Source organism: Teleopsis dalmanni, chromosome 2, assembly GCF_002237135.1.
Source record: "Teleopsis dalmanni isolate 2A chromosome 2, ASM223713v2, whole genome shotgun sequence".
NCBI classification, from domain to species: Eukaryota; Metazoa; Arthropoda; class Insecta; order Diptera; family Diopsidae; genus Teleopsis; species Teleopsis dalmanni.
Window position 1 is genome coordinate 199,533,837 of NC_051847.1, and position 20,513 is coordinate 199,554,349.

The following is a 20,513-nucleotide window of genomic DNA, read 5'->3' on the forward strand; positions in this document are numbered from 1 at the left end:
TGCCAACGTTGAAAAGAGCTTTCACTTTACTTTAATAAGCACTAAATATTGGAATATATGTTATAGGTAAACGTCCTGAGATAATACAACAAAAAAAAATTTAGAAAATTTTAATAATAAAAATTTGTAAATGGAAATTATTTAGTAGAAAATTATTGGTTCAACTTATTTACAAAATCTGTAGGTGTATATATATATATATATATATACTGTATTCTATAAGTGTTTATTTAATGTAACATTTTAGCTATTGTAAAACATATGTGGCTATTATATAGTTTTTTTTTTATTATTTAATTACTCGTACTATATTGTTTAACTAATGTTTCTTGTGTTAGTTAGTCTATAAATTTTAAATATTAATTTTACACAATTACCTTAACTAATATTAATATTTCTTATGTATAAACTATTTAGTATGAATTTTATAATTTCGTATGAGACAAGACTTATACTAGGGCTGCATAAATTTATACTTATATTATGCATTGCTTAAATTATTTAATATTGAAAAAGTTAAAATTGTTTTCATTATATTTTTGTCTATATTTTTTTTTTTTTTGTTATATATTAATTATTTTTCAATTTATATATTTTTCCACTTTTTAGCTATACAAAAATAAATTTATTTAACAGTGAAGTAAAAAACTTAAATTTTTGGAACATCAGAGAAGTTATATAGAAAAAACAATTATTTAAAAAAAATTAATAAATGGTTTTTTAACTTCTATATTTTTTATTTTTTTTGTTGTTTCAATTAAAGTTTTTGTTGTTTTTCTTTTTTTTTATTTTCAGTTTTTGTTCAAAATAAATAATATCAATTTATGTTTTATAAATGTTTTGGTTTCACTTGAAGTGTAAAACACAAAAACAAAAAATAAAAAAAAAACTTATCCGAAACAAAATCCACGTCTGCTTTGATTGATAATCAGTAGAACCGCAAGCAACGCGTTGAACGCAATAAATTGTAGGGAGAGCGGCTGCAAGCCGAGGCCACCGTTGCTGCGTGATTTCGAGCTGGCAACCACTTCAGCATCCTCAGGTGGTATATCCACATTGTTGCTGGCAACAATAAATTGAAAAATATCGCTAACCTGGTAAGCGTAAGAAAAATTCGCACAAAAAAAATAAAAATAAAAATAAAAATTAAAAAAAAAAAACAGAGAAGTAGAGGGGAAAAAAAACACTGGTTAGTGGCGGTATTGAAAGCGGTACGAGTATAAATGAAGATTTAGTAACTCTGAGATAAGTTAAATTAATGTAAGTTTGTATGTGTGTGAGTCTGTGCGTCTGTGGTGAGTAAGTGGGTAAGTGGGTGGTTGGTATAGTGTCATCAGTTGACTTATGCTTGCGTGTTATTGATTTATTTAGTTTGTGGGTTTATTTATTTATTTATTGTTTTTCTTTTTAATTTTTTTCGGTGCGGTACTTACCTCATTCCAGCCATAACGATTCTTAGCCTGCACAATAGCCTCATAGTAAGCGCCCGGATGTAGATTCTTTATGGTGTAGGACATGATGTGTGTAAGCGGCTCAGATGCTGGACGATGTTCGGGTGTGAGTATGAAATCATGCCATCTGCCAGGTTGTTGGAAAGTGTCATTCATCTGGAAATTATTGTAAAGCAAAAATTGTATATCTTTTTATTGTTTTCTATGAGTCTCTTTTATTTTTAGAGTTTTTATGAGAAATTTTTTTCCGGGATGAAGTATGCTTTTGAAATTGCACGTTTCATTTATGCTTGTGTGATTTTTCACAAAACATTGTAGACTTGAATTTATGCATTGAAATTCCATGATTTTTTTTTATATGCCAGCAAGTCTGTTCTTTAAATAAGAGTTTTTGCCTGTATTAAATGTTATCTACTGAATGTGAGTGTTGAAAGAATTTCAGTAATGAAAATTAAAATAAATTTTAAAAATACTGATACGATATTTAAGTTGATGTTGGTGACATAACAGCAAAGGTTATTATATATATATATATATATGCAATAATGCAATATCGTGACATTTATTTATTTTTTCTAAGAGAGAAAAAAATTGTTATTAAATTACATTATATTGTAATTTACTAAAAGATACACGTTGAAATAATATGCCCTGAAATTCGTTAACTCGTGAGATTTATAACAAATGGAATATACATATCGTGTGGACAGTATAGCATAGCCCTGAAGCCAAGTGCGACAAGCGGCAGGCTGCCCTACTTAGCATTATCTAATCTTAGAGAAATCACTAACCGGGGTGATACGCAGATCTTAGATTAATCATTGAATAATCACGAAGCTTATGAGGAACACACAAATTAGTCAGTGAAATAGCTGGGATTCTGCGGAAACTCTCCAGTTATCAAAGATAAAAAGTGCCCAGATGAACTTACTCGGAAAAGGCTCAACAGTATAGCATAGTAAAAACTCTATTAAGCAGATATCTACGGTTTCAGCAATTCAATCCGGGTAAAGGGACTGTTTAAAAGAACTTACTTCACTATAAAAAGTAAAAAGTTGGTAAGAGATATATGTAAAACTAATGACGGTTTTGATAATTAGATCTGGGATTTACTTTAAGTGCAATTTGCATTTTTGATTGGTAAACCACGAGTAAAATGTATAATACTCAAGCTTAATTTTCACTTTCTGGATATATTGCCAGAGTAGTAATATTACCCTGAAATTAACAGCTGTTTTATATGACTTGAAAAATAAGATATAATTCGGTTCGATATATATATTTATGAAAAATAAAAATGTCTACTAACACAATCACAAAAGTGTTAGATTACCCTAAAAATGGACAACAAAATATAACAGATCGTGAGTAATTCTAGATTGAATCTCAACTCATCCATCTAAAACTTAATAAAACCAATCGATAAAAATTTCGAATGTCTTTAAGTAGTGAGATACAATAAAAAAGGTGAAAGTTGACTCTGTCCAAGATAAAAATTGTTAACGTTTTCGGCTTGGAGGATTCTACAAGTATATATAAAAAGAATGATATATTCCATATATCATTATATTTCATAAGATTAATTGCTATATGTGAAGTGAAAACAATAGAATCAATCTTATGGCTTATTTACTTAATTGAAATAAGAAGTTTTACTTCAACGAGTGGTAAGATTATCTAAGTGTAATATGCAGTAGTGATAATATTATTAGTATATACTAGTAATAACGACAATAATTGCGTTATGAATAAATCAACAGTAAAGCTGGAGTGTTAATATATAAAACTACTGGATATGGTGTTCCTACATAATGAGCAGCATATCTTAGATGAGTAGATGATCTTATTAGATTGAATCTACTAAGATCATGATCATGATGATCTGATTCTGATCATCTAGTTACTTGGAAAGTGCCACATACTTAATCCATAAAAATATATTAACTAATTTATGTTACACAATTTTAAGTATAATTAAATTTTCCATAGAAGAGACTGTAATTAATCTAAATTTTTAACCTAATAGATTGAATATTGAACTGTCTAAATTATACATTACACTTGTCTTTTGTCAAGTTTTTTGTAAGTCCTTATAAAAGCATAAGTTCTACCTATTAAATTTTTCTTATATACATGAATTAGTATATATGGCTGATAATACCCATACATAATTTATAAATAAAATAGCTCAACGAATGTGAACTGTTTGTAATATTATTATTAAAACTGGAATTCTGAAATAAAAATGTACTGTGCATTTGTAATCGATATGCAGTTAAGAAAAAATATTCAGATGAAGAGCATTAAAAGATATAACAAGAAAAAAAAAGAAAAATAATAAAAATGGAAATCAAAATGATAAAAATCTTCACTCTCATCGAATTGGAAATTTTCGATGTTTATCCTGACAACAATGTTGAAGTTGCTGAGTGGATTTATACTGAAAACAACTTGTAAATCGTGAAATTTAATATGCGAACCAGAATATAGAAAAACATAACGCAGTGAAACTGTAGAAATTGCATTGATTCATTATAAATATTCATGAAAAATACTTTTTCCAAGGTATTAAGTATCTTTACTCTTCATGCGTACTGTACTCATAGCTCTTTCAAGCGTAGTTCAAGTTAAACAAATATCGTAATTTTTATAATTTTGATGAGAATTTTTAGTGCTTGAAATGAAATTAAAATCCTAATAATTTTTTAAAGCAAAATCAAAACAAAACTTGAACTACGAAATAATATCTTATAGATTTTCATGATGAAAAACTCTTGAACTATTTTTTCATTTGAGTTTCTTTTTGGATGAATTGGTGGTTTTAATAATTAAAATAGTTTTTTATTTTGATTTTATTACATTTGGTGTTAAAATGAAAATAATTAATTATCATGTAATTCAATTTTAAGTATATTTCTTGGCTTTGGTAGTTTTTGATTTGCTTTTAAGTGGTTTCGAAATACTTTTGGCTTACACTAATTGGATTTGATTTTAATTACTAGTTTCTCATTGAATTACAAGTTGTTTTTGTGGTTGATCTGAATACTTCTTTTGTATATCGAATCAATTTATTTGTTTATATATTTTTACACTGCGGTTTTTCTCCATCGCCAAGTCCTTTAGTTAACACAGTTTCCACTCACGTGGTCTTCGGTTCCAGTATCTTCACTATTATCAGTTGAATTTTTTTCTCTTATTTTTTATTTTTTATTTTATATTTTAATCTTTAACTTTTATGGAGAATAATATTTAATTGCTTTCTAGCGTATCTCTTACATTTTGTTGAGTTAATTGGTTTTCAATTAAATGCGATTTTTTATTTTTTAATGATTTGCAAACTTCTCTGTAATTGATGAGAGATTCCCGCAAGGTGGCTTGGGTGGTAAGCAATTGGTTTATTTGTTGTGATTTCCTTCCCAGTTGCTTGTTTAATATGCAGATTAATTATTCAGTTCTTCATTTGATATTTAATTAAAAGTAAATAACGATGCAGAATATTCACTTCAATATCAATTTCAATTATTTTTTACCAATTATTTTAGTTTTCTTGCCGCGCTATTAAGTTTACGTTCGCAATATTTCAATTCATTTGTAAGTAATTTTTTTTTATTCATTTTTATTCCAATTTGACTATTAATTTTAATTGATAATGTAAAAGTATTTGCATATAATTATGTCAATATCAAAGCACTTGATTGATTTGCAATCTTAGTTTATTTATTTGAAATTGGAATAAGCGAGTTCTTATAGGATTAATCTAACGCAAAAGGACCTTATTTAGTTTAATTCAGAAAAAACAAGTCAATGACAAGAACGAGAACCTATTATGCTTACTGTAAGTCCTTCAAGGACAGTTTCGTCAAAGGAAGAATAAGAACAAAGACTTGGTTTCATTAATATTTCAATATAATTTTTTGTTAACATATCGAGTGGATGTCATAAATAAAAATATGTACTAATTGAATTATTTATATGGATATATAGTAGTCAATCCAAAAATATCAAGCTACTAAGATTACCAAATAATTATTTCTAAATTCACATAAATTTTTAGTAATAAACGTATGTACTATGTTAAACACCCGACTCTATGGTTCAGACATGACATGGTTTTATTTCTGATACCTGCAGTCTAAAGATTACGAGTGGTCAATTAAACCAATAGATGTTTTCAAAGACCACTGGTGATGGATATTTGTTGATATTCAAAAGAGCTTTATTAAATTAAAGTTAATTTAATTAAAGTTAAATTGATTAAAAATGAAAATCTTTTTTTTTTGCGCTTAAAAATTTCAACATTATTACATCCATTTCAATTCGGAATGGATTTCTTGTTATAGAACCAAAATAAATTTTAGTTATTATTTATTATTAATTAGTCCACCTTTCGTTTTTATTTTCTAAACTTAATCTCAAGGTTTGGTTCTCTGATATTTTCAATATTTGTCTAAAAAACCGTTTAAAGAGAACAGTTATGTTATATCAGTTATAAGACTTATTAATCAAAATAGTTTTTAATATCTACTTAAAACAGATAATATGGAGATCGGTAAGAAAACCATGACTATAAATAACTAATACCAGCTAGTATACAACATGGTACCTTAAGAAAAGGAATGGACAAAATCAAGACGCATGAATATCTCTAACGTTATTAATGATGGTAATAATAATAGCAATAGTTGAGATGATAATTGTGATAATGAAAATGATATTAGTAAAGGCAATAATGATAAAGTTGATGGTAATGATCTCGATAAAAAGAAAGATATTAGTAATGATAATGCTGGCGATGACAATGATAAGGACGTTAATGATTAAGATGATAGCGACGAGAATGATGATGAAGACAATGCTGATGGGGATAATGATGATAATGAGAATGGTGATGACGATGATAATGACCATGGTAAGAATGAAGATGATGACAATTTTGAGGGTGGGAATGATAATTATAATGGCGATAATGTTAACAATAATAACACAGTTGTAGATGATGGTAATGTTTATGACAGTGATAACAACGGGGATGATAACTTTATTCATACATAATTTCCAGATGTAATGAATTCTGTAGATAAGTTAAAGTAAAGAACAGATTGATATATCATACCAAATCTTGTCAGAAGTTCAAGAGTAAAGCATTTGCGAGCCAAATATGAGAAACATGTATCTTGCTTAAATTACTACCTTCAAAATAATACGTATTGTATCAATGATACTTATATTAAGAATAAGGGACATTTTTCCGTTTTGCTTTAAAAATTTAAATACTAACTCTTTTAAATGTTATTAACTTCGGGAAGGACAAGGACGATTAGTATGGAAGTTATTAATATAAAACAAATTCTTACATATATAGAAATAATTTTTTAACAATTTTTTGTTACTAAATCCAAATGAAATATTTATCAATAAAAATGTAATAATTGTAGATTGAAAGGATAATTATACTAATATTTATTATAGTTTCGGTTTTAATTATTTAATTATAGATACGATGAAAACAGCGTTACAATGTTAATTAGAAATCATGTGTCAATTTGTCAATTAATGTGACTAACATATACAATACAATACAAAATACCACAATTGATATAAACAAGAAGAATGCCTTTTGTGCTATTATTTTCAGTAATCGTAGTAATAAATTAAGCACGAATAAATTTATTCAATACTATAATTAATCATTAAACCGAATCAGACTAATTGTCTATGTAAAGTGTGTTCGAACGTTATCTTGTAATATGTTAATTAACTAATTAATTTGATGGTAGGTAACATCATAATTAATGAATGAAGAGGTGCCAATTAATTATTTCGAATGTAAAGAATTTTTAATTATTTATTAAAGTAACAAAATATAATTATAAATATATATTAAAAGTAAGTTTAACGATTTGTATCTTAAAAAATGGGTTCGCATAACCGTATAACATTTTTTATTTCTTAAGTTATGAAATCACGGTTTGAGTTTCTGAAGAGTTTGAAGACTATATAGAATTGCTTCTTTGTATGAATATAGGTTATCCATATATTATAAATCTTTATTTAACTTTTTTTCTTGTATGTACATATATATATATATATATGTATATATATATTTGTGCGAATATAGGTTATCCATATATTATAATTTTTTTTTTTAACTTTTTTTCTTGTATGTATATATATATATATATATATATATATATATATATCATAAATCTTCCCTGGTTTTGAGAATATGAGAATTTTAGTCTCATATGAATATGATCTGAATGCTTCTTTATGTTTATATCATGAATATAGATACTTTTTATTTTTAATTATTTTGTTTCACCATCCATTTCGATTAACTAATGAATACCAAATGGAATTATAAGAATGAGTTTCTTGGCAATCACTTGACACCATCATTTAAGGTGGGTAGATGTTTACTACGCATTTTACAGAATCCATTAACGTCTATGTTTTTAGATCTAATCAACTAATTGTATTGTTAGTTCGTCTTTCTATAAAAATAAGATAATATGGTTAGATATATCACTCTTCAAAAAAATATAACTGAAACGGTTTTCTAAAGTCCCACCTTTTGAAAGGTGTTACTTGAGAGAAGCATGTCTATTTATCTGATTGGCTTATTAGCCCGCCCGTACTTCTTTTAAAATAAAAAAAGATAAAATGTTTTTACTTCTCAAGTCATAGAATCTACCAATGTTAGTTTTCTTTAGACCCATAATTGAACGGTGGGAGTTAAGAGAAGCTTGTCTAGTTAACTAGTTGTATTATTGGGTCTTACTACTTTAAATATATGATAATATGAGCAGATATTTCATATTGCATTTCGCAGAATTTATCCATGTTGCTGTCTCTTTGTACCCTCTTTGAAAGATTGAAGTCAGTAAAAGCAAACCGAGTTTAATAGTTGTCGTATAAGTCTTGTTTTATTTTTTTTTTTAAATAAGTTAAGATGGACAAACATTTTGCTCTATATTTCGCAGAATATGACGATATCGATGTCGTTTAGTGCCATCTTTGAAACAAAAAAACAATGAAGACTGTCACTATATTTTTCGTTACATCATTGAGCGACTGTGTGAGATTTCTTAAGATATGAAAAAAAATGGGATTGTTATTTTATGGTGTTCATGAAGAGAATAGGAATGAGATGGCTTTATGGCGTTCACGAAAAACACCCTGTGAAACGATTACTTTTGTATTGGGAAATATGCTTTAAAAAGGTTATGTATTTAATAAAGCTCCACATTATATTATCAAAAAAGTCAATAATTAATAGAAAGAAGTGATTAGTGATTACACTGCCTTTATTAATGTAGCTATGGTGTGGGCTGCTGCATTGTGCGATTTTTTAATAGAAGTACCGATGACTTCATTGTTTCTAGGAATAAAACTATATTGCCTGCCAGTTTGATTTACTGTCGGTATAGCATTTGATATAAAAGTTTTGAAAATCGTTGGTTTATGCGTGCAAAGCGATAGCGATTTTAGCCTAGGGAAAAACAAGCTGACTGTACGTATCTTAAGAAATCGCTTTATAGATTTAAAAAAGTTCTGGAAATTGGAGCTCGTTATATGTTTTTGTAATCTTTCATAATGACAAAATATATTTTTCATTAAAAAAATAACTCAAGAAACTTGAAGAAAAGAAATAAAACAATCAATAATTGAATCATTTTTCATCATTAATGGGATAATCGATAACGATAACCACGATCTATGACTCATTCGCACAAATCGTGCGTATTGTTTCTTCTTTTGAGTTGTTATTTTAAAGTAAATAAATATATTATTAATTATAATAAATAAGCTTTTTGAATTCAATCATATTCGGTTATAAAAATATTTTAAGAATTTTTAATATTTAAGTTGAATTATTTTTCAATTCGTGGTTCAAGTTGTCTTATTGCTCCATTTCAGTTTGGCAAATCCGTTTAAAGTGATATAAACAACAACAGATTAAAATTCATAGCTATTTTGTTTATAAAGCATTATAAAATAAATTTATTAAAAAATATTTTAAAATTAAAAGAGATTTGAAAATAAAATTTATTGCATAGAATTTTTCAAATTAAAAGGACAAAACGATAAAACGACAAATTTTGTAGGTCAGCAGAAGCAATTTGTGTGTAGCTTTTGGCATGCGAGTCCTAAAATAATTAATTTGTATACACGATTTATATATAAATATTGGGTTTTTAGGTTTCATAATCTATTTTTTAGTTTTTATATATTTTAAAAATTTTGTTGACCTTTTCGGGAGGGAAAAAAAACTAATAATTTTTAATGGTTTGTGTGGTAGAAGTTATAAAAATAACAATAGCGCACGAAGCACTTTATGTAAACAAAGTGCAGAATGCAGGACGTTCAGTGAAGTTTTAATGTTCTAAAATGCAGATTTTTTTTGCAGTGTAATATTTTATTATATGTTTTGTGTCATATAAAAGACTAACAAATGTGTATAAAAATATATTTTTGGACAAATATTTTTTTTTTTGCATTTTTTAACATAACTTTATTTTTTTTTCTACTCGTACTTACCAAAACGCGTCGGTACAAGAGGCGCACCTCCTCCAATGGTGGATAACTATCAATTTTCCATGTTAGATTATAACTGTCCGTTGAACGACCCCATTTGGGTGAATAAAATTCAGCTGGTCCTGGACGACCTGACAGTTCCATATATTTGCGCGAACGTCCAAGTGAGTTATCGGCAACGCAGCTGGAATTTAATTGGTATTTATTATTTGTTTGTTTGTAAGTATTTTTGTTGACTAGTTGGTAGGTCGTATCGGGTCAGGTCAGGCCATTCAGCCAGTCAGCCAGTCAGTCAGTCGTTTGCTCTTAGGTTGGGTGGGTGGTACTCACTCTAGAATGTTTGATAGTTTAGTTTGTTTAGTGGTGTATGCCATTTGTTAGTAGTACTTGTTCACGGAGTAGTGTACTCCATTTTGGTCATGTACAACTGTTGTAAAGCACATAAACCGTAGGACATATACGGTACTCATGCTGGAATTACATGTGCCATACAAATACGAGTGCCATTTATTAAATGTGCATTTGTTGTATGAATAACTGCTCGTTTGTTGGTTGTTTATGTTATTGTTGTACACTACGAATTCGCTGTTTGTCTATTGTGCACAACAGTGTACACAACAGATTTATGAGATTTTATTTAATACTTTGTCTTGTTTTTTTTTTTTTTGGCCCAAGTTTTTAAATAATTTTTTCATATTTTTTTTTCCATTTAAAATGAGATTTGTTTAGCTGACCAAATTTATTTGTGGAATTATAAATTTCTGTTAAAATTTTTATTTAACTTAATTCAGTGGACTTTATTTAACATGAAATATTGAACTTAAATAAAATATATATTTATTTATTAGGTCAGTTTAAAGCACACATTTTAACGTTAGAGTTTGTGAAAAGTATTTGGTCAAAATTTCAAAATTTAATTTTATTTTACAAATATTTTGAATTCATTTCATTTGAACTTTTTCCCATCGATTTTTGTTGTTAACAGTTTCAAGGTAAATTCTAATTTCCTTTCTATTTCGATTATTTCAAAATTTTCCAAATTAACTTTGCCATAAAATCCAATGCCAGCCAGCATCTATTATATTCGTTGACATATTACATTGTATTGAAATTCCATATAGTGACACCAGCGCACATGGACTTAAATCCACAACACAACCTCAACCAATGTGAACTCGAGTAATCCAGCACGTCAGTCAGGTTCAAAAAAGTTTTGCCTAAAATATGTGTATGTTGCCAGCATGGCTATTTCCGGTGCTCTTAATATGTTTTAGACAGATTGACAGTGATGTGAGAAAGTTATTTCTTTACATATCTGTTGTATGACTGGCTGGCGATTAGTTTCACTGCCCAACGGTACAGTATCCATCGCACAGCCTAATGTCTGTAAAATCACTAACTGAGAGTGAGAAACCCCCCGATAAAACTTTTCGGACACTGTGTAGTGTAAATTGCACGGACAGTTGGTACCAAAGGAAAGCAAAGTCAGTGCATTAAATTGTTGTCATCCATAAACTTTGTTAACGGCAGAACAAATAAATAAAAGAAAAAATAAATAAAATTAAATGAAGTTACTCTACTCATTCGCCCTGCGTCTGTCTACTTCATTTATTCTCCTCTATTTTCAACACATTTTAGTCAATTTTTTCCTACACTTTTGTTTCTATTTTGCTTTCCGAACTCACCTGTAATTGCCAAAGTCCTCTTGCTGTATGTGACGTATGGTGAGCGTGTGTCGATTTCCTCTTGATGACATAATTCGCCTATCGGTTGTTTGTATCGGAAATGAGTTTTGGTACCAGGACACCTGCGAAGTTCCAAAAGATAAATTGTTAATAAGAAAAAAGCACATAAAACCAGTGCAGGAAAGATAAAGCAAAAAGTGAAAATTAGTCAAGCGCGCTAAAATATTATCAGCAATCAAATGAAATGGGAATGAAAACATCAACTGAGTTTTTTAAAAAGAAAAAAGGTGTGCTCCCAAAAGGATATTGAAAAAAAAAATAATTTAAAAAAACTTAAAAAGTTATACAATATAATATTATTTAGAATGTTAAAATAAAAAAAGCACTACTTAAGGTAATCACTAATAAAATTTCAGAAAATGATTGATACTACTCATATATAAACATCTATCTACTATCTTAGCGTAGAGTAAGTAAGATGCTCAACCAGGAATATACTTAATTATTTTTGCTAGAAAGAAATGTAAAATAAAACCTAATCTAATTTCAAAGTATGTGCAGTCAAAATATATAAACACTTAAAATCACTAAAAATGTATGTAAGTCATTAAGTAAAGCAACACTTCCATATTGTAGAGTTAATAATTAATCCAAATTGATGTCAATTTTGCAACTAGCTACCTCTATTATCACTTATTACCTCATCTCGATCTGTTGTTTCTAACTTAGATGAACTAAGCTTGTTGAATATTTAATCTATTCTCATCTCCTATATAAATCTCCTACGTACTAAAGTAGTATTTCACCCATTGATCCCTTATGGACCACGGGCTTTCTCTCGATTTATTTTTTAGACATAGTTTTAGTGGCTTCATGTCTTATTCCCAACGTTCAATTTACTTACAGAGTCCATAGTTTTTTAAAGTGATAACTTGGTGTTGAAGTTTAACACCATGACACTCTGAACATATGTATCAGTAATATGCACCAATCAATTCCACCATTGGATTTTCTTTCTAAAGGGGAACGCTGCTGTTTTTTGCTGCACAGCAGTTGCTTATAAAATACAACTTCACATCAAATGGAGGTAATCAATGCAATCATTGGGTTTTAGTAATTTTGGGTTTTAACTACAGCCACCAAATTGCTCCCATAAAAGAGAACAACTTAGTTTAGGACAGCCGCAGCTGACTCCGTGGTACTAGATTTACACCTCTGATCGGCCACGGCAAGAGAAACTTATTCACTACCACTTGTACTCAAAACAATATCAAATGGATTTTAGTCACCTTTTAAGACAAACATGTCTCATCTCTAAAATTTTTTGACTACTTTTTCGAAGGAGACAAGATTTAATCCTATTGTGCAGGTATTGTAGTATGGAGATAATTAATTAACTGCAGTTGTTAGTTAAGTAGATAGATATGTTAAAATTAAAGTTAAGTCCATTTCTGTGTCCGACTTAGTTACAGTCTCTGGCTACTGTATTCTATACAATTGAATTATCCAAAGAGTCGTCATCTATTGTAGTGTAATTTAATCGTACGTTGAGTAATACACTGCGGTTGTTAGCACTAACCCCCTTAATTTATGAAGTAATAAAGTGAGCAGTCATAGCCTGAATAGTGACAAGTATATATAATCAGAAGTACATAAAATCAGTAGTAATAATGCTACATATGAACGGGGAGTTACATAGATTACCATATATTATTAGTTTAAAGATAATTAAAAATTATATAGTTCATAGTTTTAAAATAATAAAAAATAATAAAATAAAAATTATATATTTTATATTAATATTAATGAAAATGAATATGAGACGCCATATGAATCAAATTTTATATTTCTTTCATATATAGTGGCTAAATAATTCTTATAATAATTCTTATTAATAATTCTTATTCTTATATATATACTTTATTGGTCTTGATTTTTGAAGATATTTATAGTATATACTAACCGTTGCAACGGGATCAGCATATACAATACAAACAAGCTTTGCTTCGAAACCTTCACCAGAATGTATCCAGGACTTCTCCACTTGTATATCGGGTGGATCTAAAAATATATAAATATATAAATATTAAAAATTAAAATTTTTAATTGTAAAATTGAATATATTATAATTTCAATTCAATTTTAATAATTATAATCTCTACACCAGTTTTTAACTTTCTGCTAATTCTATAGGTTAAGTTAGGTTAGGTTATGCTGGCAGACCAAAAACGTCATGCGAGCACCATTATGGTCCAGTGCAGAGTTTTAATTTTTAGCTAAAGTGTGCATCGCTTAGGATACGCGTGTTATTAGTGAATTTTGTTAGGATTTCGACAGAAATCTCAGATATGTGCTCCAGTCGGTAAAACTGACAGACTCCAAGTGTTTTTGTCGAGTTCTCAAGAGAGCCGGACAATTTCACAGCAGATGCTCGAGGATTTCCTTTGCATCCAGCTTGTTGCACTTTCTATAAGCATCGCTGCGAATTAGGTTTAATTTTTGCATATGTGATGCCACCATACAGTGATCTGTCAATACACCAATTAATGTTCTACAGTTCCTTCGGTTAGACGATATAACATCCTCGGTGTGCTTTTCCTTCTATATGTGCTTACACATGATCCTAGCTATTTTACAAGTGGGTAAGTTTGACCATCTTTCCTTTGCTCTCCTTGTCATGTGCTAGTCCAGAAGTTTATGTATTTGTTTTAGAGGTCTGAGTACTTCGGTCTATAAAACAGACTTTAACCTCGAGTAAATGTTTCTTGTTTGTTCTGAGATTACTCAGTTCTTTAAATATCTTTTTTCTCTAAAATGTGTTTCGGATTTTTGAAGTAAGTTGCGCGTATAATAAAATGTATTTATTTATTAAAATATAAAAGGAAAATAAATGTCTAACTCAATTGAGTAAATAAAAAATTAAATATTTTTTTCGTACCTTATAAATATTTTTTTCAAAGAAAATTTATAAAATTTTGCTGCTCCAGTTTATGTGAAATTTATTTTAACACATAAGGAGATGCGTTCACATGTGTTTCACATCAACTGCTACTTTCCACTTAGAATTTTCAGTAGCAATTTGCATGAAAACGTCTCACTGAATTTCAAATCTATGCTGAAATTGGTTTAAGCATCCTTTGTTTGGATGCATATGTTGAATTTTTCATCCTTTCAATATTTTTAACATTTAATTTATTTAAACATTTATCTTGCTTAACATATCAGAACAATTTGTGCGTTGGAGAAATTCGTTTGCATGTAAGTTTTCATTCGACATGATTAATGATAACTTTGAAGTAAATGGAAAATACTAGGAATTTTGGATATTCCCTTTGAGTTAGTAAAATTTAACTATTATGATTGTGGTAGTTTGGTACTTTGAAACAGTGGAAGTTAAGTGACATTTATAAATGAATTTTAAAAATATTTTAATCGTTCTTTAATTGTCTGAAATTGAAAGTAGTTATCCCTTTTGCGAAAAAGTAGAAATGGATAGTTTATTTAAGATTTATAATTATAGTGAGCTAAGATTTGTTTACTTAAACCATCCTTTTACATCCAATTTAGAAGGACGAAAAAGGACCCACGTAGTTTCGTGGTCTCTTTTGTCTAATCCTTTACTTCAGTGGGGCCACTTGTTGGATGGTGCGCTGTCCCAACGTCCCACCATAAGTAAGTAAATCGTTTTACTCGAATAAAGCAATTAAATCTATTAAGACAATAATACTATACATTAATAAATAATCACTAATATGGCATACTTTTTCATACAAATACGAGAGTTGATTTGTAAGTCTGCGATAACTACATTAAATGAATTTTATACTATTTATGAAATATATTTCTTAATATTTAAGAATAAAGTTTTTCAAAACTCTAGATTATTATTCCGATACAGCTGCTCTTTTTATTTCGATGGCTGCGCAACTAACACACACTATCTACTTATCGATATCAGACCCGCTTTTGACCTACTGCTAGAAATGATCCTTAGGCCGCTGAATACTCAAGCTTATATGGGTATTTGAAATGACGTTGAGTAGCACCAACAGTTCTGTTGTAATTGAGAAGAACTTCTCCATCCATTTGATACTCAATGAGGTGTCAGACAGGGCGACTCCTTGTCGTGTGATTTCTTCAATCTAATGTTGGAAACGATTAACCGAGCATTGGGTTTAAACGAAAGTGGCACAATATTTTACAAAAGTATGACGCTACTGACGAATGCCAATGATATTGATATTGTTGTTCTGAAAATACAAGCCGTAAGACTGAATCCTTTTAACTTAGAAAAAAACCTGACGCAAGACACATTTAGGTCTTGTGGTGAATGGAAGGAAAACGAAATACTTTCTGTCGAGAAGCAAATACAACTGTCTTTGCACTCACATTTCTGTTGATAACTATAATTTCGAAGTTTTGTAAGATTTTATTTACTTAGGAACCAGCGTAAATACAAGAAAATGCATCAGCTTAGAGACTGAACGAAGATTCGCCAACAGATATTAATTCAAGCTAAATAGGAAATTAAGTAATAAAGTCCCCTCTTGACAAAAAAAAAATCACTTTTCACTATTCAACTATTATGCTATATGGTACAGAGGCTTCAATAAGAACCAAAAGTAATTGAAAAATCAATCTAGAGAAAATTTTTTGCGGAAAATCTGTTGTTGCAACGAGTATCGAAATAGATGGCATGATAAAGTGTAAAAGCTATGTCACGACATTGACATAGTTAAGCGCATAAAAATTCAACGGTTTCCCTGGCTTGATGATGTCTTGTGAATGGAAGAAAATGCTGCGGCTAGAAAGGTAGCCGTAGATAAAAACGCGATAAAGGACGTTTAGATAACGGTGAAGAGATCAAGTAACCAAAGACTTGAAGATATTTGGTACTACCAACTAGCGGCAGCAAACCACTGATCGGGTTAGCTGGAGGAGGTTACTGGATGCGACTAAGGACGACTCACGTCTGCAATGGCCAACTAAGTAAGAAAGTTAGCATGTAAGTAAGCGTAACAAGTATAAGTTTCAGTAATTATTAACAAATTCTAATTGTATTCAGAAACAATATCTGTAGCTGATGAATTTTTAGAGCACCTTATAGAATCATATCTTTTATAATGTATAAAAAAATGAGAATACACTTGCAGATAGTATGAAGAGATGAAAATGGTCTATGTCCAAAAAAAAAAAATGTTTTTGTATAAATTAATTCTATAAATTCGTGTTTTATTGTTGAGTATTGCTCCAAAATTTTCCTCCTAAATCAGTTCGTACTTATAAGTTCAGTATCCAACAAATATCATATCTTCACTTCATCTCAATTAATAACTTATTAAAACACCACTTACATAAAACATCCAAACGCATATCAACTGTAACTGGATCACCAACTCCATTGTCTGCGGTACATTGATAGACTCCTGCCTGTTGGCGTTCAAGTTTTTCCAAAGTCAAAATTGGGCCATCGCCAATACGTGCAGAGCTCTTGCCAGTGCCACTCTAAAAACAGGAATATAAAAAACAACAGCGTAAATAAATTTGTAGTTGTTCCAAAAAACTACTGCTGCACTATATAACGTATAAAGAATAATGACAATAATTAAAATGCTGAAAATAAAAAATTTCGAAATCAAGAGAGACAAAAAAAATTACTTAAAAAATATATAAAGAAATTTTGCAAACAAATATTGTAAGCAAAATGATTATAACATAAAAACATTTAAATATAGCATTTGTATAACAAGCTTGTAACACACAGGATACAGGATATCTACTTTATGTACTTCTATTTTTTATTTTTTTTGGTTGCTTTGAAATTGTTTTTGGCTTTCCTTTTGCATATGACTACATGACTATATGAAAGCAACTTATAAATCCAAAGTTGAGCTCTTTAGCCAAGTTGTGAAAGAACATAAAAATGCAATCTGTCGGTGCATTTAACAGGAAAAGTCTCTTTACAAGAAATATTAGCAAAAAGTTAAAAGAAAAACTCAACATGAAAAATGTGAAGAAAAGTAAGGAAAACATGTCAACCCACTTTTTTGGTAGAAGATTGTGGAAGCACGAGTTTGTACTGAGCAAGCAGCAACAAAGGAAGAAGTCATTGCATATTTCCGTTTAAGTTCAATGCCATAAAAGGTGACATGCAAAAAAGGTGTAAACGGATAGCATCCGCAGAGTATGAACAAAGGTTAAAAAACGAGAAAAAATATAAAAGCAAATGACATCGTTTCAATAAAGCAGCCAAGGGTTGAGCTTAATTTGAAAAAGAAAAAACCAATTTCAAAAGAAGAAAAATAAATTCAAAAGATTCCCTAGAACTGGACAAAAGTTTATGAGAAAGTGTAGAAGTAAAAAAATTAAAATGGTTAAGTGATAAAGCTAAGAGCACAGAAAATTTGAAAATTTTTTAAAAAAAAGGACAATACCGCTTTACGCTTCGTTGATATGGAATAATGCAAATAAATCGAACGGAAACGTCGACATGCAAGATACAGCATGAGCAGACAGCAGGAAGCATTGCAGTGTAACAGAGTGGCAGAATAGCAGAATGTTAAAGGAGAGTATAGCAGTACATATAGTAAACCGCCTGCTATGCTCCCATCCATTGAAAAGGTAAAACTTGAAGCAGCTAAAGCCGCAAATGCATTTCTGGACAGTTTCTTGTAAGGCTTTGTGTAGTAAGAGTAGTGAGAAAATTTATTGAACTCGCATGAAGTGAATGATTTCAAATTTGTTAGTTAACAGTATAACAGCACAGACGACTGTAAAACCAACAACAGTCGGATTTCTTTATAAACAAAAAAAGCAGCAACTACTGCCGTTGCTGCACAGCAGTGCAACGAGGAAGACAAACACTTCATTTGTTGGCAAATATTTCAAAAATTTCTGCATATAAAGTAGCATAGGACCAACAAAGCAAAAAGCAGCGCAGTCACAGCGCAGTAACAGCGCTTTTTCTCAACAGAAATAAACTATGCAAAAGCGGCAACAAAGCGAAATGCCAACGCAGTAACAGTGGCTGCTAGCATATTCACATGCTAAATCAAACATTTTTTCTCAATAAAAATAAGCTATGCAAAAGCAGCGGTATAGCAATAGCAAAGAATGCGGCAAATATCTGACATACATGTAAGTTTAAAGTGAAAACAAAAACAGCGCTGCTATAGCAGAAAAAAAATTGTAAGCAACAAATATGCAATAAATAATTTTTTTAAATAAAATACAAAATCACACATATATATTGGCAGCGCAAGAGCAGCAGAATATGCTAGCAACAGAGCACACAAACAATTGCGGTACTCATACATTAACATAGTCAAAGTCTCAATGCTTTTTTGTTTTTGGTTTATTTGTGGTTGTATAAATCACATTAATTACATTTTGGCAGGTGCTTAATTAATGTTTTTTGTTGCTGTTGTTGGTCGCTGTTAGCTCTTTTTGCTGTTAGTCAGTGCCAAAGTTTATTGCAGTTTGCAATAACAAAACCCGGAGATATGTTAGTGTGAGAGAGTGACTGGCTTAAGGTATTGCTAACATTTCACCTTGTCATTTACAGTTTTCGGGGCGTAGAAAATGACATATTGACTTCATATTGACACTGTTGACCTGGCATTTCTATGCAAAGCATTGATTTGGCTTTGCCAAATATAGTGCAGTTCAGTAATAAATAATTCCAGTTCTCCTATGTTATATGCAAATATTTAGGTTTTTGGCATTTGCATAGAATTTAGTACACAATAGGTGTATATGGCATATATTTTTGGCAAAATGATTATTCAGTCACATTTACATGAAAGCTTCAACAAATGCATTTTAGAATTGAATAAGTGAATAAAATGAAATTTTTAAATTTAAATTTTAATTGTTAAATACTTTATAAATGCTTTATATATGTTAGATAAATTATTTATGTCTAACAAAGTTAAATTTAAATTCAATAAAAATTAAACCACATATAATGGGAACTAAATATTGAGTTATGTAACAAAATTTAAGATTTGGATGCAATTAATGCAATTGAAATCTGCATATAATACTATCCAAAATGATGAACTCAACTAAATTATTCAAGAACATGATTTTCTACTATATGGTAGTACTTATAGTAGTTGGTATCTAATTGACTGGATGTCCTTGTTACGGGGAATTATTTCTTGTTCCTTTTTTTTCTTGAAACTCTAAAAATTTGTGATAATTATCTTTTTTCATACTTTCTACTTTCTCCTAGCTTATAGATTTCACATATAATTTTTTTTTAAAATGTTTGTAAAAATGCAGAGATGTTTCGGGCAATATGCCCGTTCAAACTTTGGTATGAGAGCCGGCGTATTTGTGCCCAGTCACTAAGGCAACACAGTGTTGTTTAGTAATAAATTTAAAAATTTGCGCCTTTTAGTGTCACTGCCCGAGACACTCTGCATAACATGGCCTACAGAAAACTGGAAAAGCAGTGTTTTGAAACCTAGAATTAGGATTCTATGCTAAAAGTGTGAAAAATATATCATTAAGAATGTAATTTCTGTAAGTGAGAAAGGGACATATTTGAGCTCTTTCCAGCATTGTTGTTGCTATTGAGACCTCTCCACTAGGCTTAACAAGTATTAGATATTAAAGAAACAAAGTATTAAAGAGCTGTTGACAACAACCAATTATCGAAATGGAGGATATAAGTAGTCAATTTGAAAACAATAACCTTGATGCTAAGCTTAATCGTTGTGCTCTCTACTACTTTCAATAAATTATGTCAACAGAGAAGACAAGATTTTTGCTTGTACATCAGAGACGTAACAAAATGGCCCAATTAACGTAATAGGATCCTTAGGATCGTTGG

The 20,513-nt window shown here is 29.6% G+C and overlaps 1 protein-coding gene across 1 annotated transcript in view; it reads right to left on the bottom strand.

The window, feature by feature from the left end:
* Positions 1–890: 890 nt before the first annotated feature.
* The window catches only part of LOC119676536 (hemicentin-1), a gene marked incomplete at its 5' end in the record, with an annotated part of 34,754 nt that continues 15,131 nt past the window's right edge, over positions 891–20,513 (bottom strand). Inside the window, 6 exon segments of the mRNA XM_038087777.1 lie at positions 891–1,094; positions 1,434–1,607; positions 9,993–10,173; positions 11,675–11,796; positions 13,638–13,735; positions 17,029–17,179. Of these exon segments, the coding sequence (XP_037943705.1) occupies positions 891–1,094; positions 1,434–1,607; positions 9,993–10,173; positions 11,675–11,796; positions 13,638–13,735; positions 17,029–17,179 (930 nt within the window).